Genomic DNA, 19870 nt, shown 5'->3' on the forward strand with positions numbered 1-19870 from the left:
TCTGTTTGCCGCTCCCCCTGCTTGTGCGTTCTCTCTCTCTCTCAAAAATAAATAAAATTTTATGGGGCGCCTGGGTGGCTCAGTCGGTTGAGCGGCTGCCTTCGGCTCAGGTCATGATCCCAGGGTCCTGGGATCGAGCCCCACGTCAGGCTCCCTGCTCGGTGGAGAGCCTGCTTCTTCCTCTCCCTCTCGCTGCTGGTCTGCCTCCTTGTGCTCTCTCTCTCTCTGTCAAATAAATAAAATCCTTAAAAAAAAAATTTAAAAAAATAAATAAATAAATAAATAAATAAATAAAATTTTAAAAAATCTTAAAAAAAATAAAGCTATAAAATCCCTTAAAAAAAAATCAAAACTCTACTTATCCTCCAAGGCTCAACTTAATAGCTACATTTTGAAGCCTTCCTACCTGTCTTAAGTTATTTATTGTTATTTGAAGTATATGGTAATTTTTATGTAAGCTTGTCTCTTCAAATTAGATTTTAAGCTCCTCATGGGCAGAGTCAGTTTGTTTCTTAATTATCTTCATATGTTTCCTCCAAGTACCTACTGCATGGCTTTGAACATAGTGGTGCTTAATAAATGTTTTTAGAGTGCCTGAATAAAATACACATATATGCAGAAAGTGCGCTTTGGAGGCAGACATATGTAGGTTTGATCATGGCTCTGTGACTTACCAGCTATTTGCCCTATCTGGACTATTTAACTCTCTGAGCTTCAGTTTTCTTTTCTGAGGGATGGCAATAATAGCACTTCATTGAGCTGTGATGATTAAAAGAAGATAAACCATGTGAATCATTCCACAGTGCTAGGTACTGTGTGTTTAATGTTAAACATCATCAGTTAGAATTAAAGACTAGTGAAAATATCATGATTTCTAAAACATAATTGGAATAAAATAATATATATGAATCATCTTCCTAGAAAAAAAGAATTAGCATTTGTCTACAGCTAGTTAATATAAACTATTAGTGTGTGTGAAAACCAAATGAAAAGATCGCATTTAATATATGAAAGATGGTATATATGTTAATTAGGAAACTTTTGGTTATCATAAGAAGGAACCAAATAGAAGCAGACCAACATACTGAATAACAGGAATTTATCAGCTCATATAATTTAAAAGTCCAGTAGTAATCTGCCTCAGGCACAATGAAGACTATCCCCTTCCAAAATAAAACAAGACAAAACCAGAGAGGGAGACAAACCGTAAGAGACTCTTAGTCAGAGGAAACAAACTGAGGGTTGCTGGAGGGGAGAGGGGTGGAGGGATGGGGTACCTGGGTGGTGGACATTGGGGAAAGTATGTGTTGTAATGAGCACTGGGTATTATATAAGACTGATGAATCACAGACCTGTACCCTGGAAACAAATAATACATTGTATGTTAATTAACTGAATTTAAATTTAAAAAAATAAAAAATAAAACAATAAGACTACCCCTTTCCATTGCTCAGCTCCGTTCTTGTCTTTTTTTGGCTTTCTTATTAAGTACCATAGTGGCCACTAGCAGTTCTGTCCAGTTTTCTATCTTTTCAGGTATCATAGACCCTCTCTTTCCCACTGGTTCCAATAAAATCCCAGGATTGAGTGTCATTATAGAGCCGTGAACCATTGTGGTCAGGAGGATGGAATATACACGGCTAAATGCTTTCTCTTAAAGTCCCACAAATGGGCTTGAGGCCAGTGCCAGTGAAACTACAGTTGACTCTTAAGCAACACAGGTTTAAACTGCATGGGACCACTTGTATGTAGATTTTTTAAATAAATACGGTACTGTAAATGTATTTTCTCTTATGATTTTCTTAATAACATTTTCTTTTCTCTAACTTTACTATAAAAATATAGTATATAATACTTACACAAAATATGTGTTGATCGACTGTTTACTAGAGTATTACTAGTTTGGGGGAGGTCCAAAGTTATATGCGGATTTTTGACTACAGGGGTTTGGCACCCCACCCCCCACATTGTTCAAGGATCAACTGTATATGGATTGAGAAGGGTAAGAGAAAGAAGTGGTTCTATAAAGAAGATGACAGGTCCTGTGTCCATAAGAAGTGGAAATGGATGATGGGCATGGAAGAACAGAAGCTGTCATTCTTAGACTTAATATCAACTTTCTTTTGAGAATAAAGAATGTAGTCATGTTATAATTTATGTAATTACATCAAAGAAAAACATACTTACATGTAAATAAGCAATTCTAAAAGCATTTTATATACATATAGAGTTAGCTGTTAGAAATTTTATTGGTGAAAGTGAAGAAAAAAGATGCTTTAATGAAGGATTTATATAAATTGTTATATGTTTAGGAGGCATATATCTAACATCTTTTGTTTAGTTTCACAATTATGTTCAGAACTTGAATTTATATAATAGTAAAAGGTTACACATTTAAATATGTTTTATATAAACAATGTATTTTATATTAATGTATAGAAAGAGATCTAAAATCAAATGTATTCTAAACACCAGGTACTAGTCACAAAATATGTATTTACTGGACCTATTTATGTATTTTCTTCTAATGCTGTTCTTTTAAAAATATATTAATTTTATAGAAAAGGAGAAGGAGTTTTTAAATCTGACAACATTTCTACTATATCCATCCTAAAAGATGTGCTCTCTAAAGAAGCTACCAAAAGGAAGATTAACCTCAACATATCATACGGTAAAAAAAAAAAAAGAAGAAAAATAAATCATTCTTTATGGGGTATTGTTTTTTGGTTATTGTTACAATAAGAATATTTCTGATCAAAGTGACTTAGCTAATTGTGCTTGACTCACCTCCTTCTAGAGATAAATGAAGTATCAGTCAAACACACTTTAAAGCTAATCCACCCAAAGCTGGAGTACCAGTTGCTTTTGGCTAAGAAAGTGCAATTAATTGATGCTTTAAAAGTAAGTATACATTTCATGGACTCATGATCATTACTTTATTGTGATGGGATTTCTAAAATTGTAAAGACTTTAAAGTTACACTGGATTGGATTTTGATTATTAAAGTCCTTCTCTTTTTAATTTTAAATAAGGAGTTGCAGGTTCATGAGGGAAATACAAATTTTCTGATACCAGAATATCGCTGTATTCTAGAAGAGGCAGATCACCTACAGGAAGAATACAAAAAGCAACCTGCACATCTTGAAAGACTGTATGGTTAGTGGACTGTTCTAGAAAACCTTGCCGTATTTCTTTTTTTTTTTTTTTTAGATTTTATTTTTATTTTTCAACAGAGAGAGAGACAGTGAGAGAGTGAACGCAAGCAGGGGGAGTGGGAGAAGCAGGCTTGCCGCCGAGTAGGGAGCCCGATGTGGGACTCGATCCCAGGACCCTGGGATCATGACCTGAGCCGAAGGCAGACACTTAACAACTGAGCCACCCAGGTGGCCCCTTGCTGTATTTCTTTTCTACTGGCTATTTGTGAAGAATCTTGTGAGAGAAGCTAGGCAGAAAGATAAGCGAAGATTACAGCGATCATGAACCAGTGACAACCAATTTATTGCATCAAATATTTTGTAAAATTTGTTTTAATATTTAATATTTTTACTTGAAAAAATGAAAGGAAAGGGAAGCCTGGGTGGCTCAGTCCATTAAGCATCTGCCTTCGGATCAGGTCATGATCCCAGAGTCGGATGGAGTCCTGCATTGGGCTCCCTGCTCAGCGGGGAGCCGGCTTCTCCCTCTCCCTCTGCCTGCCACTCCCCCTACTTGTGCTCTCTCTCTCTCTGACAAATAAATTAAAAAAAAAAAAAAATCTAGAAAAAAATGAAAGTAAAAATTAAGTGAAATAAGTGTAATGCAGTAAATTAATCTCTATATGAAGAAACCTGGTGTGAAATGAATATAACCTATGAAGCAATAAAATGTAGGCCATATTTCACACAAATAATTTTTAGGTTCTGTTGATATTGTGAAATATCAAAAGGCAGCATTTAATATTTTTTAGGCAAAATATAATAAAGATATGTATGTGCTGTGAATTTACAGCAAAAGTTGTTTTGCTTTGGTGGTGACAAGTTGGGTGTTTCACAAATTGTCTTGAAAAACATTGAGAGCAAGAGGGAGATATGCAGGAAGGGAGAGAAAGAGGAAGGATGGAACAGCTTAAGGAAAACATTTTTGTGTGTGTGATCTTTATATAAGCTAAGCTTATTTATTTCCTATTTCTTTATAACATCTTCATTAATCAGATATTTAATCCTTACAATAGCTCTGCAAAGTAGATGGTGTTATCTTCATTTTTCACATTTTTTTAACTGAAATCTGACACTAAAGAATTTGTTGTCACATTGGTAGTGGCAAAGCCTGCACTAGAACTTCCTCACCCCAAAATGCTTGCTTTTTGCACTATGCCAAATCTTTTTGGCATAGTTGGTATCATCAATCCACATTGATCTTTGAACCTGCCTAATGAATTTATTTTAATACCCAGGGACTTGCTCACAAACTATAAATAACAATAATATCTAATATCTTAATATTTACTATATGGCAAACACATGATCTTTTATCCTTATAATAACTTAGAAGATGGGTGGTTTTCTATTATTACCAGTTCCAAAATTCAGAAAGCTTTAAAAACTAACACTTTAATAAATCATTTGGCAGCAAATTTGACTTGATCTGAATTAATAATTTAATGACAAAATTTCACTTAAACTGACATGAGGTTATTTATAGTCATTTTTATTCCACTTAGTGTGAATATTCACCCATATATTTTGTTGCAGAAACTCATTCCCCTTGGATATTATGCTATATTTGGTATATCCCTTTTATTATCTCTCTAAAATATGAAAAATTCTGAAACATGTCTTGGATAAACCCCAAGAATGGTCAACATATTGATGGAATATTTTAATTCAAATAGAACTTAAGAACAGAATCTGTTGGAGTGCCTGGTGGCTGTTGGTTAAGCATCTGTCTTTGGCTCAGGTCATGATCTCAGGATCCTGGGATCCAGTCCTGCATCGGGCTCCCTCCTCACCTGGGGGGAGTCTGCTTCTCCCTCACACTCTCCCTCTGTGCTCTCTCTCTCTCTCAACTAAATAAATAAAATCTTTAAAAAAAAGTATCAATACCCTTAGGCTTATATATTAAATAATGCAGTGATGAGTGCTTAGAAATAGATTCTCAAGTAATCACTCACTTTCATTAAGTACATTAATGACAGGAAATTAACATTTTTCTTTATAGGCATGATCACTGATCTTTTCATAGATAAGTTCAAGTTCAAAGGCACCAATGTAAAAACCAAAGTACCTCTTTTACTGGAGATTCTGGACAGTTATGACCAAAATGCATTGATTGCTTTCTTTGATGCTGCATGAACTATAAACAAGGTAAAGTTCCAAAGGAGTCTTTTTAAACGAAATATGTTAAAACAGAATTATGGCACAAGCTAACTGTACATACTTTTATTTCAAATGCTTTTTAATAACGTCTAAAAATATTTAAGATGTGACTTCTTTTAGTAATGCTTCTATTTTGAGAAATGGAGCTTTTTAAAAATAGAGTTTTTATTTTAAAACATTAGTGGAATGATGATAAGGAATTTTAATGAATTTTTTGCAAGTGGATGTTTCAACTTTTAAATTGAGAAGTATTTGGAAAATTAAAAATATATTCAAATATTTAACAAGCTATACCACATGTATAAACTACAGTTTTCAAAAATGTATTTACATTCATTACTTCATCTATTCTTCACAATATATATTGTTATTTTGTCAAGTCATATAGGAAAACTGATTCTCTGTGAGGTTAAGTGATTAAGAGGACAAGTTGTTATTATTTTGTAAAGCTGGGACCAGATCCCAAGTTCTGGTGCCTGGTTTGTGTCCTGGTTACTGTATACGTTGTTAACCAGTGGAAATAACTTACCAATTATTTTTTCTCGGAGTTGAGATTGATTTGCAACTGATTTCACTCTTGCTAGGTAATGTTTCGTGAACCATGCTCAGTTTGTGAAATGCTTGAGTTGGTTCAGTGCTATAAATTGTGGCCAGGGAAATGAGCAGAGCTTGCACAGATTGAAGGGATCTTCACTTGCTGTCCCTGTAACCAGTAAAACTATACAAGTGTACTACATGTGAAGAGTGCAGAAATAGTGATGGCTCCTTAGATTTTCCTGCACTAGTACCCACTAATTTCCATTTTATCATATATAGAGGGAAATAAGACTTTAAAGCTACAGAAGTTTTATTCATTAATCTTAATTTATGTTTTTTCATATTCAGGGTAATATTGTATTTAAAGGTTGTTTTAAAATGACATGAAGATTATATAATTATGTTTTCAAGAAGGGCACACTCATGAATTTGTCAAAAACAATGTTTCTTAATTATCTACCATTATATTTATTATATGCAAGCCTTGTATATTAAATTTGAAAATTTGTTAAAGGCACATATCACTGAGAGTTTTATTTTAATAAGGTCATATTGTTTTTATTATATTTAAACAACCTTCATTGCTAAATGGAACAAATAATTTTATTTAGGTCACTAGAATTTCACTGGGTGCTTTTTGTTGGCTGCCACAGCTTGCGGAAAGATGCATCAAAATCAGTGACTGTCTAGTTTAATTTCTTATAGTACTTTTTGTTTTAGATAGATAGATAGATAATGTCTCTCTATATATCAACAGTGGTTCAAGGTGGCACCTTCCCTAATTGCATCTTCATTAGGTAAATTCAAAGGCATGACTGAAGACACCTAAATGCTAAGATGACATTATAGTCTGGCACTTGAGTATCAGTTACTACGTGAGCAGCGTGTTAATGATTTTTGCACATTACATAATTAGGACAACCATATGACATGAAGATATTTTTACTCCAATTAGTAAGAAAACTGAGAATCAGAGACCTTGAATAACCGGAGCAAGACTATCAGGCCGGTTAGTGGCTCAGCTTTTAGAGCTTTGGAAACCAGTTAAGCTGAGGGTCCCAGGGCTAACGTTAGGCTAGGGCGGCACACTAACAATTGCTGGAGCTTAACTCAGCTTATCCTAGACACGGCCCTTGCCCAGTGCCCACGAATCCTCGGGGCCCAGTTTAGTCGCCAGAAACTCAGGCCCCGCCTCTTCGGCCGGCGCAGGCGTTTTTCCTCCCGCCGCCGCTCGGCGTTTCTCCGCCCCTGCCCCGTGGCCTCGCCGCCGCCTTCATTCGCCTGCGACTGTGTCGCCTCGAGTGACGTCACGGGCCTCGGCCCTTCCCATTGGCCCATTTCAATAGTCGCGGGATACTTGAACTGCACGAACAGCCGCCGCTCCGGCGGGCTGCTCGCTACATCTCGGGGGCTTCTTTAGCCTTCCACGCCCGGCGGTTCCTACCTACGCCTTTCGCAACCTCTTCGGAACTGCGCGATCCCACGCGAGCAGGCTGGCCCGGGCTGCGGCGGCTGGTTACGGCTGGAGCGTTTCTCGGCGGTGTCGGCGGGACGGAGTACACGCTGCTTGGCGCCGCAGGCTGATCCCGCCGCGACCCCGGGAGCAGTGATGTTGGGCAGCTCCGAGCCCGGGCCTGCGGCCCGCGAGGCGGGCTCGTCGCTGCTAACACTGCAGCATACGGCGCTCCAAGAGGACCAGGAGAACATCAACCCCGAGAAGGCGGCGCCCGCCCAGCAGCCCCGGACCCGGGCGGGGCTGGCGGTACTGAAGGCCGGGAACCCGCGCGTTCCAGCGCCGCAGCAGAGGCCCAAGACGCGACGGGTAAAGAGATGAGCGAGATCTGTGGGAGGGAGGGCCGAGCGGGAGTTTTGCACGAGGTTTAGCAGGCCGAGGAGCGTGGAGAGAAAGCATCTTCCGAGCTTTTTAAAGGGAGGCCTGGGTCTGGAGTCCCCTTGATCCCTAGTTTTCTGGCATGTGGGATGCCACTTACAGCTTCTCTCCCATTGCTCTCTTCGCCAGCGCTGTATTTTGCTGCTTGTCTGCTCTTTATTGGGGATATTTTTCTATAAATAATGAGGTCAAACCAAGCCCTACGTGTGTCCGCGCTTTTCTCGCCGCTTTAAACCTTAGGCACTGCCCTAGGATCTGGACCCGCTTCCTGCTTTCCATATGGTTAAGATTACCTCTATTTTAGGAAAGGGTATAAAAAATACTTTGCTTTTAGTAAATTCCGCCATTTTACCGGATTTGCTCTGTTGCTCCACCCTGGGGCGAACGAAAGTGGTGAACCAACACCTCTTTGCCTGCTCTCCTAAACTTGTCATCTTTCAGCCTGCCACTCCACTCATCTTGTAGCCTTGATTAGTTTTACATACTTTCACTTAGTGTGATTCTTTCTATAACTTATGTAGGAATGCCTGTAAGGAATTTGAACATCCCTTTCTTCAGCCACTCAAACTTTGTTGCCTGGATTTTGTCCCAGATAGTTTTATTTCCTGAGAGTATTTGGGAATGAAAGCAGAAACTGAGACCCATAAGGGGAAGAAAGCAAAACTCCATTTAATAGGCTCAAAGCCAGATATTCATTTCTTTTTAGGTTGCACCTCTTAAGGATCTTCCTATAAATGATGAACATGTCACTATTCCTCCCTGGAAAACAAACAGTAAACAGCCTGCATTTACCATTCATGTGGATGAAGCAGAAGAAGAGACTCAAAAGAGGCCACCTGAATCTAAAAAAACCGAACGTGAAAATGTCCTGGCTTTTAATTCAGCTATTACTTTACCTGGACCAAGAAAACCACTGGTACCTCTTGATTATCCAATGGATGGTAGTTTTGGTAAGTTTTGTATGAAAACTTCTAAGATTTGTATCAAATCAATGTAATCATAATTATTAAATAGGCTGAATTAATATTTTGCATTTTAAGACATTATCGTACCTGATCCTTACTACATAATGAAATTGGTTTAATGTAACAAAGTTTAGAAAGTGTGTGACTTATCTCAGATCTCACAGCTAATACGTTGACCTAGTGACCTATAAATCCTAACTGGGTGTTCTTCCTTGTATACTGCCGATAACATCAGTTTAATTAGATCTCAAACACTTTGCTTGCTTGGGAGAACAGATTTCAATTGTACTGATAAAATTCACTTTGTACATACCACTTCATAGTATTTGAATAGGACACAGCTTTCAATATTGTGATATCTAACATCTCTTACAGCTTTAAAATTTTCTGTAAATCTAGTCTGATACCAGAAAGGGACACTGTCCTGTGAATGAAGAGTTGAATCATGGCTGTTTGCAGTTAACCACATATAAAATAAAGTAGCTGCTATAAAGACAGCTCTGCCAACAGTTTGTGCAACTTCTTTACCATAGGTCTGTCGAGTCACTGACAACTCATTAAGTTCAATCTCATTTAGGTTTTAGTTCTATTATGAGAAGTCTGGGAATAGCAGGAAAATCCTTTGGAAAGAAAGTAATTTTTGTATTTTTATTGAAAATTTGTAACAAGTTTTAACCTCAAGATGAACCTTGAAGTGAAAAGAGTAATGAATGATATTCTTTGCCTCAAAAGGTAATTTAAAATTACAAAACATGAAACACTTGTTGATTGTAGTGCCAAGTTGTTTGAACGGCTCATAACAAACCTAATTTTCATTGACACGTTAGCCCTCCTTCTAGTTATTGCTACATTGTACTTCGAATTTATCAGACTTTGGGGTCTGCGAAATCTCTTAGGGTAAATACTACATAATATCACAAAACTTGGATTTTAACTCTGTCTTCACAGGATCACTGTGCCATCTGCTCTTCTCTCTCATAGAGTATGAGTGACACTTTTAACATAATACATCTTCAAATGCACTTTCCTTTTAGTGGCCTATCAGTATTTTCTCTTGTTGATTAAAACCAAGTGGACAGAGGTACTAAAACCAGAGTGAAATATTCTATGTACTTTGTCATAAGAAGCCCTTTTTAGTTGGATGAAAGAAATGCTTTCGTATGGGACGCCTTACAAGGGCTATCAGTTTTGGCTATTAAATTAATTAGAAAATTAAACAATGAACTTAATCATACTTTTATATTCTCCCAGAGTCACCACATACTATGGACATATCAATTGTATTAGAAGATGAAAAGCCACTGAGTGTCAATGAAGTCCCAGACTACCATGAGGACATTCACACATACCTTAGGGAAATGGAGGTAAGAGCTCTTGGAATCCAGTTCTTACACTGTTGTTTATTCCTTGTGGCAAAATGAAACAGGATGTTTTTAAGTTTTTTAACTGCTAGTGAATTATTCTAATGTTATACTTATGTTTCTGGTATGTAGCATCTTTGTTAATGGTAGAATAATCTAATTGCAATTTTAACATTATAGTAAGTAACTTTCTCAACAGGTTAAATGTAAGCCTAAAGTGGGTTACATGAAGAAACAGCCAGACATCACTAACAGTATGAGGGCTATCCTTGTGGACTGGTTAGTTGAAGTAGGAGAAGAATATAAACTACAGAATGAGACCCTGCACTTGGCTGTGAACTACATTGATAGGTTCCTTTCATCGATGTCTGTGTTGAGAGGAAAACTTCAGCTTGTGGGCACTGCTGCTATGCTATTGGCCTCGTAAGTCCAACTTGGTTTGTTGGATTAAAAGTGATTGATATGCTTCTATGTAGGGAAGAAGTTGTGATTTTTATTTTTTTAAGATTTTATTTGAGAGAGAGAATGAGAGAGAGCACATGAGAGGGGGGAGGGGCAGAGGGCGAAGCAGACTTCGTGCTGAGCAAGGAGCCCGATGCGGGACTCGATCCAGGGACTCCGGGATCATGACCTGAGCCGAAGGCAGTTGCTTAACCATCTGAGCCACCCAGGCGGCCCACAAGTTGTGATTTTTAACATTGTGACATATTAATATGTACAGAAGGCAGAAAGTCAGTGACTGCTTTAGGGGGTAGCAGTATGAAACAGTGTGTGAAACTAATTTAATTTTCCCAGATCTAGATTCCAGGGTACCTACTTGAATGAAGATGGGAGACTGGCTACATTTTAATACACTAGGACTAGATTACCAAGTTTGAAAGTGTGGTTCCTTCCATCAAAAAGTGCTTTCTGGCATAAAATCTTCTCCCATGGAAATTAACTAAATTAAAAAACTAAAAATGTTTATTTTTCTAAGAATTTCCTAAATTTTCAGTTACTTGGTGAACTCTGGCATTATTCCCATCTTGGGAACTCTCTTGCCTCTTATATCCTTTAAATGCATTGGGACAAAATCCCAAGTCCTGGATGGATTTGGGTCTTTTAGTTAGCATTTATCTAGCTCTACTGGAAATGGTCAAGTATCAGGGGAAACAGGCAATTAGTGGAGTTTAGGTTTTGGACTCATTTCATGTATTCTGCTAAAGGGATTTCAGAATTAGATAAACAGCTTGCTTCTCTTTTTGGAAGGACTGATTACTTAAAACTTTTTTCATTGTAGAAAGTTTGAAGAAATATATCCCCCAGAAGTAGCAGAGTTTGTGTACATTACAGATGATACCTATACCAAGAAACAGGTCCTGAGAATGGAGCACCTAGTTTTGAAAGTGCTTGCTTTTGACCTAGCTGCACCAACAATAAATCAGTTTCTTACCCAATACTTTCTGCACCAGCCATCTGCCAACTGCAAAGTTGAAAGTTTAGCAATGGTAAGTTTTCATTTTGTTGAATGAAGATTCTTAGGTCACAGAGTTTAATTTTATAGCTTTGGTCAAGGGATTTAGTATTTTGGGGACAAATTAGTGTTGCAGTATAAAGAGAGTCTACCACTGGCAAAAGATAACATGAACTGGGAAAGTACTAAGAATAGTGGTATGAGGATGAAGTCTTAGGAAGTGGTAGCCAGAAGAGTTTTAAAAATTATTAAAAGAGGTAAAAGTACAGGATGAGGATAGATAAGGCTATGGGTTTTTTTCTTTGGTTGCCATAGAGCCAGTCTTTTAAAGATTTGAGAGAGAGAGCACAGAGGGAGAGTGAGCGGGAGCAGACTCCCCATTGAGCAGGGAGCCAGACGTGGGGCTTGACCCCAGGACCCTGGGATCATGACCTGAGCTGAAGGCAGGCGCTTAACCAACTGAGCCACCCAGGTGTCCTGCCATAGAGCCACTCTTAAAGAGTGGCCTAGGGCATAAGGCAAAAATTTGAGGCTTGAATTCTAGAGCTCTTGTGATCATAAAGTGTATTTGCTTTTTCATTCCAGTTTTTGGGAGAACTAAGTCTGATAGATGCTGACCCCTACCTAAAGTATCTGCCATCAGTTATTGCTGCAGCAGCTTTTCATTTAGCACTCTACACAGTCACAGGACAGAGCTGGGTATGTATCACCATGTCTTCACACATATGTCTTGCAACTTAAATATCTGTGCCAGGTAAGTTAGAGAACTGTCCTATACAAATGTTGCTGGTATAGAGGTACTTACCTAGAAAAACTGATCAAAAAATATATGCTGTTTAAAGTGTCTTACCTGTTTAGTAACATGTTTGCTTGTTAGGTAGAAAGTTATTACTTGGGTTTGAAAGGTGTGCTTAAAGAATTAGGGCCATGAGACCTGCTGCTGGAAGGGAAAGTAGTAAAAATTGATCAAAGTCAACATAAAAGACGGAATAATGGCTTGAGAAATCTGGAAGATTTGTTAGTTGGAGGTGTTACTCTTGAAATTTAACAAAACTCAAGTTTAATGCCAATACTACCTCATTGTGTTTAGTGTCTGTTGCTAAAAACAAAACTCAGTGGTTCTCTACTCCCTTCTCTGCAGCCTGAATCTTTAGTTCAAAAGACTGGATATACCTTGGAAAATCTTAAGCCTTGTCTCATGGACCTTCACCAGACCTACCTCAGAGCACCACAGCATGCACAACAGTCAATAAGAGAAAAGTATAAAAGTTCAAAGTAAGAATTAACATGAATAGATACTAAAGAAGCTTGCTTTTCCAGGTTACTGTATGATTGAGATCCTTGATATTTTAACTTTATCAAAGGATTCACAAAACAGGCACAGCCTCCTCTTAGCAGGCCAGGTGTTTTGAGTAGGTTGTAGTTATGCTTTATGTCCTGCATTTGAGGGAGAAGAGGGGAGAGGAATGGGGCACGCATGCATGCATATTTTGTGGACCAATGATTCACTAACGCAATCAGAATAGAAACAGCATTTCTCAGTTCCTAGTTATATCTATCATTCCGTGATCTCCTTTACCCAATGAATATTTACTGAGTTTTTTTCCTACTTACAGGTATCATGGTGTTTCTCTCCTCAACCCACCAGAGACACTAAATGTCTAACAGTGAAAGACTGCCTTTGTTTTCTAAGATGTAAATCACTCAAAGTATATGGTGTACAGTTTTTGTAAGGTTTTAATTTTACAATCATTTCTGAATAGAGTTATGGTCAAGTACAAATTATGGTATCTATTACTTTTTAAATGGTTTTAATTTGTATATCTTTTGTACATGTAACTATTTTAGCTATTTGGCTAATTTTAAGTGCTTTTGTTAAAGTATTAAATGATGCCAGCTGTCAGCACAGTAAGAATAAGAACTAATAAATGGATTTGGAAAATTTGGTTTAAGTCAAATCTGATTTGACTTTATGATATCACTCAGAAGAATTAATTTGATTTACTACAGAAGGGAACTGGAAAGGCTTCTCCTGAAATTAAAAAATAGTTTTAGGAAAACAGATAAAAGTTTGAACACTCATTTTTCCCAAGGAACTGGATCAATTTGGTGACTTGAGCATAATCTAAGCATATCTGTAATAAATCTGTGCTTATTTATCAGTTGTGATGATCCTGAGACTCTTTCAGCCCTTTGTACACACTAAGAAAATGCTTTTTCATTCCTCAATTTCTCCACTTCACTGAAGTGACAATTATTTAAAACCTGCTAAATTGTCCAGAAGGTTTATTTTAAAGCATAATGTAAAAAATTATATAAAGAATCAACTAGATTTTATAATGGATTTGTGAATAGAAAAATACTCAAGTTATTAGCACTGAATAAATATCCTTTTAATAGTTATATACACAAATATACAACTATGTGAACTTCAATTAGCAGCTCTCTTCTTTTTTCTCTTTTTCACTGGCTTTTTACTTGGTGCTTTTTCTTGTTTTGCACTGATGGTTTGTGTTCTGTGAATAAAATAAATTAACAGTTTACTTACAGTATTAGCACTAGAAAGCCGATACCATGGATGGTTTACCAGACTTACACCATTCTGCTCGTTAAATTTTGAACTACCAAAATAGGAGACTTTTTCCCCCCCAGGAGAATATGTAACATTTGCCAACTAAGAATAAAATGCAGTAACCTTAAAAGGCATCCATACATTTTTATAGAATTAGATCCTGTTTTTAAATCTCAGTTTGAAGAAACCATAGAAAGAACAGCCGGATTTCAAATAAAAAAGGGGTGTCTTTGTTTATAGTAGAATATGGTAAGAATAAAACCAGAGAAGTCTTGACTTATGTGTATACATTTGAAATAAACCAGAAATTTGTTACCTTATTTTCTTTGGGTTCTTGTCTGGTTCTAAAATGATCATTTCTTCTTCTTCACTGTCTGAGAGTACTATAGGGGCATCTTTAAGAAAATGTTAAGGAAACAATATAAGTATACTCTCTCGGAAAATTTCTTTGTGGGTTTATGTCAGCAGTTCTAATACTCTATTTCCATACAAATAGCCCCAGCTACTCTTGAGTTAAGGCTTACAGAACTACTTGTTCTTCCTTCCCTGAAGTGACTCCTTGGCAAAGCTCTGAAAAATAACACATACTTTCTTTACTTCCTAAAAATTCTGTAATTATATGACCATTTTGTACATGTCATAATAGGGGGGAAAGTCTATATAACTTCTCCCTATTATAAACAACACTGAAAGGAAAATACCTAGAAACAGAATTATTAGGTCAAAAGGTATATATATTCTAAAAGATATTTTGCCAAATCCATCCAAAATACTGTTTCAATTTATATGAAAAACTCATTTTCCTATGCACCCTTGCCAATGGTGGTATTTTTTTTTTTCTTCAAAATTTTATTTGAGGAGAGAAAGAGCACAAGCAGGGGGAGGAACAGAGGGAGAGGAACAAGCAGACTCTACACTGAGCGTGGAGCCCGAACTGGGGCTTGATCCCATGACCCTGAGATCATGACCTGAGCAAAAATCAAGAGTCAGATGCTTAACCTGAACCACTCAGGTGCCCTAAATTTTAATACTGTCTGATACAGTAGTTAGAAAACATCCCTTTTTGCTTTGAATTTATTTCCTTTATTACTACTAGGGTTGCCCATGAAATATGTTACTGGCCATTTGTATTTGAGAATTACTTTATATCTTTTGCCAATTTTTCTCCCGAGCCTTAGTTAATGATGTATATAAATCAATCTTTGAGTTTTCAATTAGTTTCTCCTTGTGTTCATATGCTTTACAAAGGCTTTACCTGCCTTATCCTCCCAATTATCTTAGGTCCACTTTCATTATTCAGTTGAAAATATTATTCTTCAAAGCAGTAACTGAATGTTTAGGTATTAATCTTACTAATCTTAGAAAAATATTTCACAAATATATAAAGAGGCCTATGCAAAGATGCTTTACTGCAGCACTGTAACAGAAAATGGTAACATTTATCAATAAGGGAATGTTATTAAGCCAACCTAGTTATTGCCAAAGCTAGAATTCTGTGTAGCATTTAAAAATGTGGCTGATGACATGAAAAAATTCTAAAGATTCATTCACAGTCCTTTAAATGTAAGTGCTTAAAGCAGCTTATATTGGTGTAAATATATAGTAAATAAATACATACAGCAAGGTCTGGAAGAAGAATACCAAATAGAAGTAACCACTAGGAAAGCTGAAAAAGGTTCCCAATTGATGGGGATTTTTTTTTTCCTTACAAAAAACCCTGGCAGGCTCTCAGTAATGTTTACAGAGAATTTCATTCCCTGTAGGTAGGCAGGTATGTACATTACATACCTAAACAGTATCAACACTTTTTTTTTCAGCTAGATTTAGTAAATACACCCTTTAGTTCTCTGCCAGCCTACTTGCTGCATCCGTCCTTGTATGATTTGGGTTTGAAAAACTCAATTCATGATTATTATGGGCCAAGCAAGCATTTGGTTTTCCGAATAGTAAAAATATCCGCAAGTTAAAAACAATTTTCTCCAGTTCTACAGCTTTCAGAATGCAAAGAACATCCAGGACTACCATTATTCCAAGTGATTCTAGAGTTTTGTATGTTCTAATACTGCTCTATTAACAGCCATATATAGCTATTTAATTTTATATTAGCTAAGATTAAAATTTAGAATTCTTCTGTCACAAACCACATTTCAAATGCTCAACATCTGCATGTGGCTAGTGGCTATTATATTTATTGAACAGTGTACATATAGAACATTTCTAACATTATAAACAGTTCCATTTGGACAGTTCTAATACATGTTATGATATGACACAGGTTTTTTATGTTTGAGTCTAGAAACTACAAAGAAAAAACAGCATGCAGGAATGAACTTTTTAAGAAACTCATCCCTTTAAAACTGGCCCAGATATACATAGAAAAAAAGAACAAAACATTTTTAACTAAAAATGCCACTACATACCAGAGTACCACAACTCCACAAAGATAAGCACATTCTTTTAGAAAACAATTGGAGTTAATATTGTAGTTAGCATCAACAGTTTAACTGAAATTTAAATCACAAAATACTTAGCCCCTCTAAAAAAGGAACTGCTAATATAAAAATAAGATCCCTAAAATAGGAAAGTATATATATTTTAGTATATCCCTAAAATAGGAAAGTATATATATATATATATATATATATATAATATATATAATTACATAGAAGCCATAAATGAAGTGTTACCTACCTTGGCTTCCAATATTGGAGACTTCTACTCCAGTGTCCATTTTTATACTATCAAGAATGATTGCTTCATCAGTGCCATCTTCATCGTCCTCTTCCTTCTCAGAGTCTTCAAGATCACCCCAGGAGTTTTCTATTCCCTCTCCAATTTGGGCAGTTCCAGGAGTCCAAAGCACAGGATTAGAAACACTTAACAAGTTAAGAAAATTATGAGTAACAAAAATACTGCTATTTGATGCAGTGTTGAAAAAGAGGAGAGTAAAAGTTTTAAGACTGAAGTGTGCATCAAGTTTGTGCGAAAAAATGTCACTAATAGCTACACTATGGGTGGCTGAACAATAAGCAAGAAAAAACGTAACTCAGGTAAGATTTTATGGAAACAATGGTGAGAAATATCGAGACATACTGGCTCTCAACAGTTGCAGTTATAAATATGGCAAATGGGTGAATAAATAATTTCCAAGAACAATATGTAATAGTATATATATAAAGTGCTTAACTAAGATTAAGGAACAATATTCCAAAGGAAAATAAAACGCTATAAATTGGCTAACAAGATAGAAAATTTTCGGTTTTTGTAGGATAGTTGAAGAGGTGGATGTTATATCGAAGACTTAATAAGACTAATCACTGTCTTGTATCTTAAATGTTTTCTCTAACAGTGTTTCAGAAAACAAACTTCAGTATGTACACCCTTCACATATACCTAATAATGCCAAAAGTGTTATGAATCATGTTGTTACTGAAAAAACCATCCAATAAAGATACACTTCTGAAGGAGGCTCAGCTTCAGCAATAATTTCTTCTGCTTTCTCTTCTACATCGGAGGTATCAATAGGGGCCTTTTCCATTTTAAATGCTGTGATCCTTTGACTTGCTATAGACTCTGCAAAGCCAAATTTTCCACCTTCTTTCCTGTGTGGGTTTTTTATTTGGGGGTGGGGAGAGGTGGAGGAGGGGGAATGATAGATGGAAGAGAAAACAAGAAGGGAAAAGTTAACCATTTTATCCTTTTGATGGGAGAGGAACACTGGGGAAAAAAGCTATCTGACTAACTTAACCTTACCAATTTATTATGCTTATCAAGAGAAATAATAAAAAGTTACTATAATTAATTTATTGAACCACGTGCCAGGCAAGTGCTAAGTGCTTTAAGTATATTACTTTCTAATCCTCAAACCAGCCCTACCAAGTAGGTATTACCTCCCACATTACAGAAGACACTGAAGTGCTGGGTTATAGAAGAAGCAGAGAACCAACCCCAGTTTGTGTTACTTCTGTTAGTTTGAGCTACTAGATTATTTTTTCTAAAGAAAATGTTAATTTTTTTAAAGACCAATATTATGTGGCTTCTCAATTCAGATTATATTTAAAGTGGAATACAATATAACACTCCCGTATATTCAACTTAGATTAACAGATAAGGAAAAATGGGAGTGTGAAAATTAATATGGTTACTCTTATGGAAGAAAAGTCCTTAACAGAAAAATCTGTTAAAAATAAAAAGACCATTTAGTTCTAAAAAAAATTAAACTTACCTTACTTTCTGGTCATTCTCCAAAGCCTTCTGTATTAGCTCTGTAATTTCCAGTACTTTCACACCAGCTATTTTACTACATCTCAAAACCTATTTATAAAAGTGCATTCTATTATTTAAAGACAACAAACTACACAGCTTTCTCTAACAAAACTAGAAATATGAGAATGGTTTTTCTACCTTTAAAATATAAGCTTGACCTTTTAAAATACGAAAATACAATGTAAACACGAATGCAAAATGTGAGACTTGTTTTAAAGTATCTGAAGGATTATCACGTTAAGAAAACAGACTCAAAAACTTCTCTGACAGTATAAAAGATACCACTGAAAAGGCCACAGACATACATTATATACTCAGGGATGCACTAACTACCTTTCTGTGTGAGTGATCCAAAGCATTAATTCAAGATACGGCTGCAGTATCCCCTGGGAAACTATAAAGCAAAGATTCCCAGGCCTCATGGACCTAATGGATCAGAATCTCTGGAAATAGGGATCTGACAGTGGTCATAATACTGGTAATAGAAACTAACATGGCACACTTAATATATGCTATACAGTGCAATATGCCCATGTGTTTATCCTTAACATTCCTTAACAAGGTGTCGACACATAACTTTATTCCCTATTTTACAGATAAAGAAGCCAAGGCACAAAGATAGGAAATCATTTGCAAAAGGTCAGTTAATATAAGGCAGAACTGGAATTCCAACTAAAGCAGCCTCTGCCCAACCTGTGCTACATGCTATATGCCAATCTATTTTCTAGAAGCCTTTATGTGAATCTGATATGTAGCTGGATTTGAGAACTACTGCTTACTGAACCCAATTTCTGAGAGTACCTAATTTCTACCTTTTGACACCTTTTTATTTTTTTTTGAATAGGGAGATGAATCTCTTTTCTCACTGGGAAGAAAAAAGTGTTCCTCTATGTAGAAGGGTTAGACCCTGGAGGGCCATACATGGGAGCAGCGAGGAAGAAAGGAAACCTTGTAGCCACCAGTCAACAGAATGTAATAATATTGAAACCAGATTCTAACATATCCTAGAATCAATCACTGAAAATATCCTTGATGGCTTTTAGTTAAAAAAACAAGAAAAAGCAAAACAAAACAAAGAAAAACTTCTAAAAAGAAAAGACCTATTCTTAATAGAACATTAATCAAAGCACTAACTTGATCTTTCAGCAGCATTATCCCACCACTGGACTGGATAGTACAAATCTCTCGATGCTTGTTCATGGCAATCACCAGCAGGCCATCCATTACACGTTCTTCTCGTTCATTGGGATCCACCAATAAATATGTACTGAAATGAATGTTAAATGGACCTGAGCAAATCTGAGGCTGAATGCTTGTCAATTTTAAGATACTGAATATTTTTAAAAGATAGCATTAATAGGGCGCCTGGGTGGCTCAGTTGGTCAGGCAACTGCCTTCGGCTCAGGTCATGATCCTGGAGTCCTGGGATCGAGTCCCGCATCGGGCTCCCTGCTCAGCGGGGAGTCTGCTT

General features: G+C 36.5%; 2 protein-coding genes across 3 annotated transcripts; one reads left to right on the plus strand and one right to left on the minus strand.

The window, feature by feature from the left end:
• The first annotated feature begins 1384 nt into the window (after positions 1-1384).
• On the plus strand, positions 1385-13723 carry LOC118026166 (cyclin-A2). 2 transcript variants are annotated; one of them, XM_035028905.1, is made up of 11 exons: positions 1385-2671; positions 2798-2901; positions 3033-3156; positions 5197-7713; positions 8489-8732; positions 9999-10111; positions 10308-10531; positions 11388-11595; positions 12147-12260; positions 12703-12836; positions 13178-13723. In XM_035028905.1, the coding sequence occupies exons 4-11, from the start codon at positions 7501-7503 to the stop codon at positions 13224-13226; spliced, it is 1299 nt and encodes a 432-aa protein (XP_034884796.1). In that variant the 5' UTR covers positions 1385-2671; positions 2798-2901; positions 3033-3156; positions 5197-7500; the 3' UTR covers positions 13227-13723. The 2 variants fall into 2 exon arrangements, with proteins under 2 accessions (XP_034884796.1, XP_034884797.1); XM_035028906.1 differs by lacking the exon at positions 12703-12836.
• Positions 13724-13932: 209 nt separating this feature from the next.
• Positions 13933-19743, minus strand: LOC118026165 (exosome complex component RRP45-like; the record flags this gene model as incomplete). The annotated part of the gene is made up of 6 exons (XM_035028904.1): positions 13933-14077; positions 14450-14528; positions 16825-17009; positions 17589-17735; positions 18359-18447; positions 19534-19743. Coding segments are annotated over 6 exons (795 nt in total), but the record flags the coding sequence as incomplete, so codon positions are not given.
• Between the last annotated feature and the right edge of the window lie 127 nt (positions 19744-19870).

The sequence above is a fragment of the Mirounga leonina genome, unplaced genomic scaffold (assembly GCF_011800145.1).
Source record: "Mirounga leonina isolate KUSES-001 unplaced genomic scaffold, KU_Mleo_1.0 Mir_206627, whole genome shotgun sequence".
Classification (NCBI taxonomy): domain Eukaryota; kingdom Metazoa; phylum Chordata; class Mammalia; order Carnivora; family Phocidae; genus Mirounga; species Mirounga leonina.